This window comes from Hemicordylus capensis, chromosome 4 (assembly GCF_027244095.1).
Source record: "Hemicordylus capensis ecotype Gifberg chromosome 4, rHemCap1.1.pri, whole genome shotgun sequence".
NCBI lineage: Eukaryota > Metazoa > Chordata > Lepidosauria > Squamata > Cordylidae > Hemicordylus > Hemicordylus capensis.
In genome coordinates, this window is record NC_069660.1 from 265,762,828 (window position 1) to 265,775,821 (window position 12,994).

Genomic DNA, 12,994 nt, shown 5'->3' on the forward strand with positions numbered 1-12,994 from the left:
TGTCCATGCTGATTCTCACCTCAGTGGATGTAGTGGGGAAGGTAAGAAAAATAGGTCGCTTACCTGTAACTTACGATCTGGAGGTGATCCATTATCATTAATGAGAAATGGGTTACTGCGCCTGCACAGGGACCTTCAGGATGGATTAATTAGCTCCTCTCTGGTGCCCCTCCCTGCTGTCCCTTCCTGAAAGAGACTGCAGTGGTCATTGTCCTAGATTCAATTTCTGCCAAGTGTTTAAACGTACTTAGCTGCTGTCTGGTAAGTTCAGCTGATTTGTTAAGCATCTCATATTTGGACAAAGTCTTCTGGTATTAATGAGGAGGATTCCTTCTGTAAAGACTCCCACAGGCAATAACAACAACAACGTGCCATACAGGCCGCATAATTTGCAATGTGAATAGACAAGCTCGCAGTTGAGTACACATGGTGTCCAAAAACATCCAGCTTTCTCCCTTTATTGGAAGTGGTTGAATGACAGTGGCCCAACTTAGACGAGGCTGTGCATTCTATTACTAAAGAGTTCGGAGAAGGGTGCTTTAGAAGGTAAGCATTCTCCTCTTGGATACAGTACGAACACTCCAGATGCTTGGAAATCAGGGTAGAAGTTTGTAAGACTTCCCACGCTGTCTTAGCCGCTTTAGTGATAACTGGTAACATGGGCAAGGCAACAGGTTGTGTCGATTGTACTGTGGCCATCTTGTAAATAGGGTCCAGAGTACGACATTTTATCTCCAGACCTAGAAACTTGGCCATTTGCTGTATCATCTTAGTGTATGATTTCAGTTCCTCATTAGGTGAGGTGGAAGGTTTTGCGGGGGGAAAGAGAGTGGATCTGAAGGATGCTCCGGAATTCCCCCTTCATCATCAGTGTCCGGTTCCAATGAATCAGAGGACTCATAAGGTGGTATAGGAACTACTTCTGGAACCCCCACTGGGTGTGTGGGTAGAGATGGGTATACGCTATCTCCAGCAGGAGCAGGTGTAATTGGATGTTGAGGCAAGGACAGTGCCGCAGATATGACAGGCACATCAGCTGGAAGAGGGAGAGTGTGAACCCCCTGGCTCTCTCCCACGGTCGCCACAGCCGTAGAATGAGGTGGAAGCCAGCAGGCTGAAGCAGCAGCATACATTGTACAGAAACAGGTTGTTGCTGCCTAATATGGTCTTGCAGCATACACTGTGCCCTCCACAATTGAAATTCAGCAAAGTCCATATGAGTCGCCAGAGACATTGTGTCCAAATCCACACAAGTGTAATGGGTCCCTTTGTGGCACCAAAGGTCATCGACACAGCAGGTTGTAGAGGTTGGAAAGAGGCAGGATCCATTCTGGTGGTAGAACTTGTAAAAGGTGACATGGATGGAGTTTTAAGAGTTGAATCTCCATCCGCATCCTCATCAACGTCCAAGCCACCACATAGAGCCAGGAGGAGTACTGGTGGGAGAGTCCAACATACTCATTATGGATCCAAAAAGGTATCATCCATATTGTCAAACAGCAGCAGGGGAGACCTCACAGGCGTCTGCACTGGAGATGACAGCGGCTTGTAGGAATGAGGAAGCACCACTGCCAATGATGAACTTGGAGTCAATCCATGTTTGACATTGGCCATCGATACTAACATGTTTGGTATCGAAGTTAGCATCTATGTCAATGTTGACGGGTCCACAGAATAGAGAGGTTTTCGACAAAGAGACTGGTAGCGAAAGATCAATCAATGTCGACGAATCTTGTCATTGAACCAATGTAGGCAAGGGAGTCCTTGATCTTGATGGAGTCTTTGACTTATGTTTCTTTATTTTTATTTTTATTTTTTTATTATTTTTACATTTTATATCCCACTCTTCCTCCAAGGAGCCCAGAGTGGTGTACTACATACTTGAGTTTCTCCTTACAACAACTCTGAAGTAGGTTAGGCTGAGAGAGAAGTGACTGGCCCAGAGTCACCCAGCTAGTATCATGGCTCAATGGGGATTTGAACTCAGGTCTCCCCGGTCCTAGTCCAGCACTCTAACCACTACACCATGCTGGTGGAGAGTCGGCATCTTTATTTATTGCTGCGGTTATATACCGCCTTTCATTAAAAACAATCACAAGGCGGTTCACAAAAGTTAAAAAACATACAATAAAATGACAATAAGAATATTAACCTAAAAGTATAAAAACTAACCAAGTTTAAAATCTATAAAATACAAGCATAAAAACAATACAACAGATAAAAACAAATATGTACAGTGAGGGAAATAAGTATTTGATCCCCTGCTGATTTTGTCCGTTTGCCCTCTGACACAGAAATGACCAGGCTATAATTGGAATGGTAGGTTTACTGTAGCTGTGAGAGACAGAATAACAACAAACAAACCCTCAAAAGCCCAGTGCCCAAAAGTCAGCGATGGATTTGCATTGTAGTGAGGGAAATAAGTATTCGATCCCTTCACAAAAGATGTCTTAGGTGGCAAAGGTGGCAAAACCCTTGTTGGCAATCACAGAGGTCAGACGTTTCTTGTAGTTGGCCACCAGGTTTGCACACAACCCAGGAGGGATGTTGTCCCACTCCTCTTTGCAGATCCTCTCCAAGTCAGAAAGGTTTCGAGGCTGATGTTTGGCAACCCGAACCTTCAGCTCCCTCCACAGATTTTCAATGGGATTAAGGTCTGGAGACTGGCTGGGCCACTCCAGGACCTTCATGTGCTTTTTCTTGAGCCACTCCTTTGCTGCCTTGGCTGTGTGTTTTGGGTCATTGTCATGCTGGAATACCCATCCACGACCCATTCTCAATGCCCTGGCTGAGGGAAAGAGGTGCTCACCCAAGATCTGACAGTACATTGTCCCATCCATCGTCCCTTCGATGCGGTGAAGGTGTCCTGTCCCCTTAGCAGAAAAACACCCCCAAAGCATAATGTGTCCACCTCCATGTTTGACGGTGGGGATGGTGTTCTTGGGCTTATAGGCAGTATTCCTCCTCTTCCACACACGACGAGTTGAGTTGATGCCAAAGAACTCGATTATGGTCTCATCTGACCACAACAATTTCGCCCAGTTCTCCTCTGGATCATTCAGATGTGCATTGGCAAACTGCTGCCTTGAGCAGGGGGACCTTGCGGGCACTGCAAGATTTCAGTCTTTCACGGCGTAGTGTGTTACCAATTGTTTTCTTGGTGACTATGGTTCCAGCTGCCCTGAGATCATTGACAAGTTCCCCCCATGTAGTTCTGGGCTGCTTTGTCACCGTTCTCATGATCATTGCAACTCCATGAGGTGAGATCTTGCATGGAGCCCCAGACCGAGGGAGATTGACAGTTATTTTGTGTTTCTTCCATTTGCAAGTTATTGTGCCAACTGTAGTCACCTTCTCACCAAGCTGCTTGGCGATAGTCTTGTAGCCCAGTCCAGCCTTGTGCAGGTCTACAACCTTATCCCTGACATCCTTTGACAGCTCTTTGGTCTTGGGCATGGTGGTGAGTTTGGAAGCTGAGTGATTGCTTGCTTCTATGGACAGGTGTCTTTTATACAGGTACTGTAACAAGCTGGGATTAGGAGCACTCCCTTACAGAGGGTGTTCCTAATCTCAGCTCGTTACCTGCATATAGTGAAAAGACACCTGGGAGCCTGAAATCTTGCTGGTTGATAGGGGATCGAATACTTATTTCCCTCACTACAATGCAAATCCATTGCTGACTTTTGGGCACTGGGCTTTTGAGGGTTTGTTTGTTGTTATTCTGTCTCTCACAGCTACAATAAACCTACCATTCCAATTATAGCCTGGTCATTTCTGTGTCAGAGGGCAAACAGACAAAATCAGCAGGGGATCAAATACTTATTTCCCTCACTGTAAAAGCCTGGATAAAAAGCCAAGATTTAACAAGCTTTCTAAAAGCTGTGATGGAGTCTGAGGAGCAAATGGCCACTGGGAGAACATTCCAAAGTCTGGGCGCAGCAACAGAGAAGGCCCCGTCCCGAGTGCACGACAGCCGGGCCTCCCTCATCGTCGGCACCCGGAGCAGAGCCCTCTCAGATGTCCTCATCAAGCGGGCAGCAACCCTTGGGAGCAGGTGGTCCCTCAGATACCCTGGGTCCTAACCGTTAAGTAATCTGAAGAGACTCAGTGCCATATGTTTCTTTTGTCCAGCATTGGAGCTTCTTGGCTTTAAAAAAATGATCTCTTCCGGGTCACTCACCAGGGTTTTAGACTATGCGTGTACAGACCCTGACTCCAACATCGAAACAGTTAATGTTGATTTCAGTGCCGATCCCATAGTGTTGACTCCTGTCTCAGGCTTGACACTGGCAGACACAGCACGTCTCCATACAAAGCCACTCTGAGGTGCAACAATTGATTTTTCAAAGTTTTTTTTGAAAATGATTTGCAAATTCTGCACATGGCACAGACATGCTGTTCACCCAAACACAACAGGCACAGTGCATGTTAATCAGTAGAAGGCAATTTCACTCTACATTGAGAGCAACATTTGAAAGTAGTCTTTTTCTCTCCGCTCCCTCCATTCTACTAGCAAAGCCATATAATTCCAAACAAACAAGTCTGACGTCTAGTAAACCAAAGAATAATAAACTCATTCGATTGGATTGACTGTTTTTCTGACTACAGACTAACATTTTCTTTTCTAATTACTGAGGAGCAACAACCTGAAGGTCTCAAGACAGTAGTCGAAAAGAATCAAAATGGTGTTTGACTCTTTTGCCTTCAGTGGGAGTTGAACTCCAGTTGCACAGGATCCAATGAGATGACAGAGACGTCATCTGGGATACTAGCCTGCTAAGGCTATGGACAGGATTCTCTCTGGTATTGGTGCTGTGACCTGTAGCCTGGACCCTTGCCCCTCCTGGCTCATTAGAGTAGAGGGCAGAATGTAAGATCCTGGCTTCAGGAATTGAATTCTTTTCGTGAGGGGTCTGTGCCGGCAGCCTTAGAAGAGTATGTGGTGTGCTCTCTATTGAAGAAGACTTCTCTTGTTCCTGAGGTCCTTGATAATTATAGACCAATCTCCAACCTTCCTTTCCTTGCAAAGGTTTTGGAGAAGGTTCTATGTGCCCAGCTTGAGAGAGCTCTGGGTGAAGTTGATTTTCTAGATCCTTGTCAGTCGGGTTTCAGACCACAGCATAGCACGGAAATGGCATTGGTTGCTCTGATTGATGACTTGTATCGTGACCTTGAGGGCAGTGCCCCCTCTTGGTCATTTTAGATCTTTCAGTGGTTTTCAATACCATTGACCATAATATCCTTCTGGAGTGCCTGCGCGGGTTAGGTAATGGGGGCACTGTTTTGCAGTGTTTCCATTCCTTCCTTAGTGGGCGCTTTCAGTCGGTGTGTATTGGTGAGTGCTCTGCCCTGTGGCCACTCCTTTGTGGGGTGCCTCAGGGCTCAGTTCTTGCACCCATTCTTAACATCTACATGAAACTGCTGGAGCAGGTCAGCCGTTGATTTGGGATGATATTCCATCAATATGCCGATGATACTCAATTGTATATTGCCACTCCAGAAATGCCATTTCTGTGTTTGCCCAGAGTCTGGAGGTTGTCAGGGTCTGGATGGGCCAAAACAGGCTCAGACTTAATCCTTCCAAGACTGAGTTGCTCTTGCTTACTCCTCGATCTGGCCAATTGCCAAGTCTGAGTCTCTCCCTGGACAGGGTTGTGCTGCCACTGAAGGTGGTCGTCCGTGAGGACTTGGAGATCCTTTTGGACTCAGGGCTCCTGCTCAAGCAGCACGTAGAGGCCGTGGCCAGAGGTGCCTTTGCCCAGCTTCGGCTGGTCCGCCAGTTGAGGTCCTATCTCAACCGGCAGGCCCTGGCAACGGTAAATCATGCCCTCATCATCTCTTATCTGGATTGCCTTTGAAGATGACCCGGAAGCTTCAGTTGGTCTAAAATGCAGCAGCCTGCCTGCTTATGGGTGCTAGCAGATATGATAGTGTGACACCTCTCTTCCGGTTGCTGCATTGGTTACCTATTTGCTTCCAGGTCAAATTCAAAGTGCTTGTTCTCACCTTTAAAACCCTTCAGGACCGTCTCTCCCAGCCAGTTCTGTCCCATCCTGTGAGATCTTCTGACGTTGCCCTTCTTTCGGTCCCTGGTCTCAGAGAGGTCCGTAGTACCAGGGCCCATGGAAGGGCTTTCTCTGTTGCTGCCCCTTCACTTTGGAATTCTCTTCTCCCCCCAGATTTGGTCTGCCTCCTGCCTTTAAGATCTTATTGAAGATGTTTCTTTTCCACCAGGCATTTGCCCTTTAAATCTCTCCCTCTTTTAGAAATCTCAGATGCTGTTCTTGCTTGTACACTGCCCCGAGTCTGTGGATTGGGCAGTATATTTAATCTTTTAATAAATAAAGGAAGGCACTGAGTACATGCATGGGGTGTGGGGTGCCAGAGAGGAGCTAATTAATCCATCTGGAAGGTCCCTGCACATGTGAGTAACCCATTTCTCATGATGATAACAGGTCACTTTGAGATTTTACACTTCTGCATAAGCTTATCCAGATTCAACACATTAGTTATCTGTAGATGTTGCTCGAACTGAAGAAGCTTAGATTTTTGTTCTACATCACCATAGAGCATGACTTATTCAAAGCATCATTTTTTGTTGCCCATCAATAAAACTGAAGTGACCACTCAAAAGCTGTTCTCCAGGAAAACCAAGGCATTTTGCAAATATGCTATTATAAAATAGGAACTGCAGGATTTTTTGAGGTGGGCTTTCTTTGGTGTTTGCCTTTATAGAGAGAGTAAGAGATTTGGGCTGTTTAGAACTGAGTAGGTAATATTCGCTCTGGGGAGAGCATCTAGGTTCCAAGTTCTCTCACTGGCATCTCCAAGATAAGGCTGAGAGAGATTCCTGCCTGAAACCTTGGAGAAGCCAGTCTGTGTAGACAATACTGAGCTAAATGGACCCATGGTCTGACTCGGTAGAAGGCAGTTTCCTATGTCCATGGGCTATTAGTTTCATAATTAGATTACAAAAATTGAAGTACCTCTACAACAGTTCTTTGGGGAGGTATACAGACTGTAAATGCTTTGACAACCCAGTACACTTGCTCATAAGCATCTTATGCAGCCTTTTTAGCTACAGTATCCCAAGTGAATTAAAGTCATACTGCAGCTTTACATTTAAGACATGCAAGAGCCAGAACAGGACAAGTTACAAAGCAGATAATTTATGCATGTAAAACAACTTGCCTTAATACAATGTTAGCTTGAAACTAATGAGCAAAATTAAATACTTCTAGGACTGCTGTATAAAGATTCTTGTTTTTAGAAAACTGGTGTCTGTTCTGATGGCAAACTGTAAACATCTCAAATTTTAAAGAAAACTGCCAAAAGTCAAACTGGAGAACTTGTTTCCTTCAGCTGATTTGTTATTTCTCCCTCACATTTCCCAAAAATAAATACATTCTTTCAATGCCTCAAACTAAATGGAACAGTCCAGTTAAATTTTCTTCAAAATGTAGCACACCAGCTAACAAAATGAAGCATTAAGGGCAGTTTTGCCCATTGCCAAGTGGCAGAGAAATGTGAGTAAAAAGGATCTTCTGTGTATTCTTGCTGCATAAAGCGGTGGGGGGGGGGCACATCTCCCTACATTAGGAATTATTGTATCAGGAAACACAAAGATGTGAAAGTTTCATTGTGATTACAAACATCTCTCCAACTGCATACCTTGTCATGCCACTGTATCCCACCCACTCTATGCACAGATTTGCAGTCTCAGTTAATGGGAAGCAAGTGGCACTTCATTGTCTGATGGGTTCAGAGGGACAGGTGGCTACAGGTTCTCTTAATTCCCAATAGATGACAACTGCAGAAACCCACCCATTGTATCAGGAAAAATTAGCTGGAAGTCCAACGTCAGGCATTGTACTAGATCAGATATCTGAAGGCCTTTCACTGGATTCAAAATTGTGGAATGGTTTGCTGTTTAAGATTTCTTCAGAATTGCCTGATGTGAGGTCACAGCATTTTGAGTGAGGCAGTAGCAGTACTCTCAAAGTCACAGTAAGGATAAGAGTTTGGTTCTACACTTTCAAAGAGATCTCCAGCAACTCAGCAATAGGAAGACTCAGCCCAAAGCCCACACATTATGCTAAACTTTCTGCAGTGCTACTAATGGAAGATAGTTACACTCCCATAACTGGAACCAAGGCAAACTATGTTTAAAGATCCACACACTCCCAAAGTGGATTTCCCTCTTTAAATAGAGTTTGTATGCAATGGCTATCTGAAATTTTAAATCCATGCTCAAGGAAAAACCAAGTATTTGAAACATTTGCTCTTCCATTTTACCTCCCTGCTTCAACATCAAAGTAAGCTTGAAACATTTCAAGACATATTTTCAAACAAGTCTTGAAGGGGCTATGAAGAGGACTTTTGATTAAAACAATTTCTACTACTTCTCTATCTCTGAGGCTTGACTCCAGAGACAAAGTGAAATTTTTTTATTATTATTATTATTAATCAAAGGTTAACAGCAACAGGCACATTAAAATGAGTATGGCAAAGCCTTTAACAAATGGCTTTACACTGAAGCTCTCTCCCAAAAATGGCTGTTGCAAACTGTAAACAGAATGGAATAAACAGTCTTTACAGTAAGAACAAGGGAAATACAAATGAACAAAAGGAAAGCACCAGTTTCTGAAAATAGATTACAGTTGTGCTTACAGTACTTAAAACAATGTAAAAAACAAATTACAAAAAAAGGAATGCTTGAAGTTTAAAAATTAGTCCTTAAAATTTGTCCGTAAAAACATTTCTCCTTTTCACATCAAAATCCCACAATGGGTAACATTTCAGTAGAGGGAGGAATAAGTAAACAATGCACTTTTCAATCGACAACAAAATTTGGTCACTTAGCTTTGTGCATAGTTTAAGGCAGCTGTAGCAACCTGTTAGTTTCCCCCCATGCGGCTGCTCATGAAAATGTCACATTCTAAAAAGAATAAATTAAAAAAAACACGTCTTTCAAATCCTTCCCATCCCCTCCCCACCCCCAAGTTCTCTCTCTCACTCACACACACTCACACACACACTGCAGCGAAAGGGGCATTTGTACCCTTGTTCTGAAGAACATGCTTCCCATCCCACTTTATTTCAGATTGGCAAATACCCTGAGCTGTTTCTGGTGTTCATAATCATTCCACCTTTTTTTTCTTGCATGTGCAGTTCAAGTGTACAATAGTGAAAACAACATGCAATGTTTTCACTGCAGAATCTTAACACAATTAAGTCTCCTCCTTTCCATCCCACCTCCCCTCCCGAAACTCAGAAGTATTTCCTGCCTGCTATAATTGCATTCTCATTCTACAACGGAGTAAAGCTTGGCTGTGCTTTATGTTAAATGTTCAGTTCCCAATGCATAGCCAAGATTATGACATGTGAGAGACTCTTCTCTTACTGAGAGGAAAATGAGCTGCAGTTTCAGGTTTGAACGTCCCCTCGCCAAAGACGTTAGTGGTTCCTTCACAGCCATGCACAAAGGTTAGTTGAGAACCTATAGTTTCCAAGTACATTTGTAAACATCAGTTCTTGCCAGAGGCAACCGAGTATGGGCACTTCATATTTCCACATTTTAGACAAGGATGGAGTCTTGCAAAATTCCAAGAGAACTGAATCATTCCTGTCGTGTGGCAACTCTGAAGGCCGTGTTTCAAATTTCCTCTAAAAACAAAATAAAAACAGAACTATGTGGCACGTAAAAATGCATCTTGTACGCTTCCCCCATCGAGGTTCAATCACTCCTCTGGTTTGCATATTCAGGGTTCCATGCAAAAGCCGAGGCATACGCATATTGCTCTGTGTTCAGGTTTTGTCACTGAAAACTGAGTTCAAACTTATCAAAACGAAAAACGTGGAAATAAATAATGCTGGCATTGTTTACACTGAAACCTTGGCAGTCAGACAAAATTTATCCTCGAATCCCATTCTGCAGATACCAGACAAGAGGAAGTTCGTTCAGCAGATCCTGGGGTCAGGACAGTCTGTGTTCCTGAGGTATTGCTTCAGAATCCATTTCCTCAAATACAGGATCAGTGTCATCACCGCTGCTGGACTGTTCTCTCTGCATGCCTTTCCAGCTAGCTTTATTCAGTCCCAAATGACCAAGCATAGTTTGAGATAGCCTGGTGTTTGAAAATCGGGCCCACTCTGCAAATAATGGTTCCACCAAATAGGTCATAAAGCCTATGGAAGAAGAAGAAAGAAAGAAAAAACACTATGGAACTAAATACAAGAAAAGAGATTGTAAGTTTTAAGTTTAATATTTACACTGGACAGTGATTTAAATGGATTTTGTGTTTTTTGTCCTCTGCACATTCAACTCTGATAAGTGGCAATCTATAAATGTAAATGACAAAAATAATACATTTTAGTACAAATGCAAGCTAAGGACAGAGGGGATACTCCAGGTTGCTACTGAGCCACACAAATACTGTTAAGTAGCAGAATGAGGCAAATCTCCTGGGAAAACAGGATCTCTAAGTTTGGGCCTGCAGCTACACACATTTGAAGCAAAATGGCCTGACAGATTATTAGCCTCTTAAAAACCAAGCTGAATTTTCCTCTAAACAGCAACCTTAAGCTAGCGTTTGAAAATTATTAGGTAAGGTGTGAAGGGATGCTATGTTCTCACTGTGGTGCTGTGACTGGTAGTTTAAGTACTACATATGATTGAAAGAGCTAAGCAATACACAATGTAGCAGTGTGGAACCAAAAGAACCATCTAAGGAAGTTTACTTTGGCCAGGGGAGCTGGGGGCACTCTGAGATTTGCTCCTGAAATGCTATGGTTCAATATCAATCATGAGGTTAGATTGATGCTCCCTTGATTCTTGGCTTAACATTGCAGCCCAGTTCATTTGTCATGGCCAAACTATGAGGTCTAAATATCAGTTTATGGTTTGAAGGCAAACTACAATTACTGGTAACCATAGTTTGTTCTATTTGGACATCAGAGCAAACAATGGTTACTGAGAACTGCAGGAGGGAATATACCCACTATATTTAACCAAATAGAAGACAGCTCTGAATTAAGACAACCACCTTAAAAATACAAGTTAAATGCAGGTTATACTGTGTTTACCTGAAAAGAAAGGGACTCTGAATTTAAGATGACCCCCTAATTTCTAACATCAAAGAACTTGGAAAAAACCTAGTCTTAAGATTCAGATAAATGCAGTACATATGTAAGGAGAGGATGGAGCACATGAGCCCACATTCCTGAGGGGCAAGCCATGGTTTAGCTGTGATATCTGAACTGGGTCAATGTAGATAATTTTTTTATTTTTGACACGTAGTTTAAAAGTGTTCCTGTCTCCAAACAGTTTGAGGTGGAAACTTCACATTCAATAGACATGCTCAACTATCTTTTCCAGGCAAAGGAGTGTTAAGTGCCAGCTAAGAAAGAACTGGTCTATATAACTGGAGGAAGAATTTTTTCTAAAATAGCAAGTTTGTTTAAATTCTGTCAAAGATACCCCTAAACATATAATAATAGGAAATATAAGAACTTTACCAATCTGTATGTTGGCAATGGTTTCTGTCTGTCGATCACATAACGGACTTACACCCAAATGGTATTTTTTTTCAACGTCTCCTACAAACAGAATATTGTTTAGTAAGCCATTTCCTAAAATTCAATAAATCTGAAAGAGTTAGCTTCACATTTATAGACAAACCGACAGATAGATCTAATTATACTTAGACAGGCCTCACCTTGATCAAGGATATGCAACATCAACTGTTTAATAAAGCTAGAGGCTTTATCATCTAAACACTAGTTTCACTGTAATTTTTGCAAATATAAATAATTAAAGGAGGGGATCCTGGTTGCTAAGCACAAGAATATGCTGTTTTCAGCAGGAAAATTAGCAGTACATACCACTCTCACAGAAGGAGTACATTCTGATTAGTTTAGTAAAAGATTAATAATGTGTTTCCATTATGAAATGTTATATCAGTAAGAGATAAGGAGCTCAGGGTTATGAGCTACTTCACAGGTACTGTAGCATAGCTAGTGATATAATTAGTGTAATCTCCTAGTCATGAATACTGTAGATTGCAGTAAATAAGCAGGCAAACTCAGAGATGTGGATCCAACACACAGGACTGAACTGCATTTAAAGGCCTTATTGCTGAAATATATAATTTTTGTTGTTGTTGTTTACACAGTCAGACAGGTGTTATTGACTGATTTGTTTTATCCAGACATCGAGTCCTTCTGAAGGACCTGGGATGGTTGAATTTTATCATCAGTGTTGTTGCTATTATTATTATAGATATCATCGCAGAATATAGGCTGTTCCCAGTAAAGTTGCTTTTTGTAATTGGCTGATGGTGATTTCTGTGGCCTCTATGGTGTTGAGTTGCTCTTCAAGGTGTTTTGGAATTGCACCTAGGGCGCCAATTACTACTGGGATTATTTTGGTCCTCTTCTGCCACAGCCTTTCAATTTCAATTTGTAGATCTTTGTATTTTGTTATTTTTTTCTATTTCTTTTTCTTCTATTCTGCTATCCCCTGGTATTGCTATGTCGATTATTTTAACTTGTTTTTCTTTCTTCCGGACTACAGTTATATCTGGTATATTTGTGTGGCAGATGTTTGTCTGTTTGTAGTCGGAAGTCTCATAATATTTTTGCATCCTCATTTTCTACAACTTTTTCAATTTTATGGTCCTACCAATTTTTGGCTACAGGTAGCTTGTATTTTTTGCAGATGTTCCAGTGTATCATCCCTGCTACCTTGTCATGCCTTTCTTTGTAGTCAGTTTGTGCAATCTTTTTACAACAGCTGATAAGGTGGTCCACTGTTTCATCTGCTTCTTTACAAAGGCGGCACTTGCTGGTTGTTGACTTTTCGACTTTTGCTCTTATTGCATTTGTTCTTAGTGCCTGTTCTTGTGCAGCCAGTATTAAACCCTCTGTTTCTTTCTTCAAGTTGCCATTCTCAAGCCATTGCTGGGTCTTAGTGATTTTCCAGTTATATTTTGCA

At 42.4% G+C, this 12,994-nt stretch overlaps 1 protein-coding gene across 2 annotated transcripts in view; it reads right to left on the reverse strand.

The window, feature by feature from the left end:
- Positions 1-8,432: 8,432 nt before the first annotated feature.
- The window catches only part of PDE7A (phosphodiesterase 7A), a 112,994-nt gene continuing 108,432 nt past the window's right edge, over positions 8,433-12,994 (reverse strand). For both annotated transcript variants that reach the window (XM_053249570.1, XM_053249569.1), the window contains 2 exons: positions 11,518-11,598; positions 8,433-10,188 (listed from right to left, as the gene is read on the reverse strand). In XM_053249570.1, coding sequence (XP_053105545.1) covers positions 9,977-10,188; positions 11,518-11,598 — 293 coding nt within the window. In that variant the 3' untranslated portion in view covers positions 8,433-9,976. The remainder of the gene's footprint in view (positions 10,189-11,517; positions 11,599-12,994) is intronic.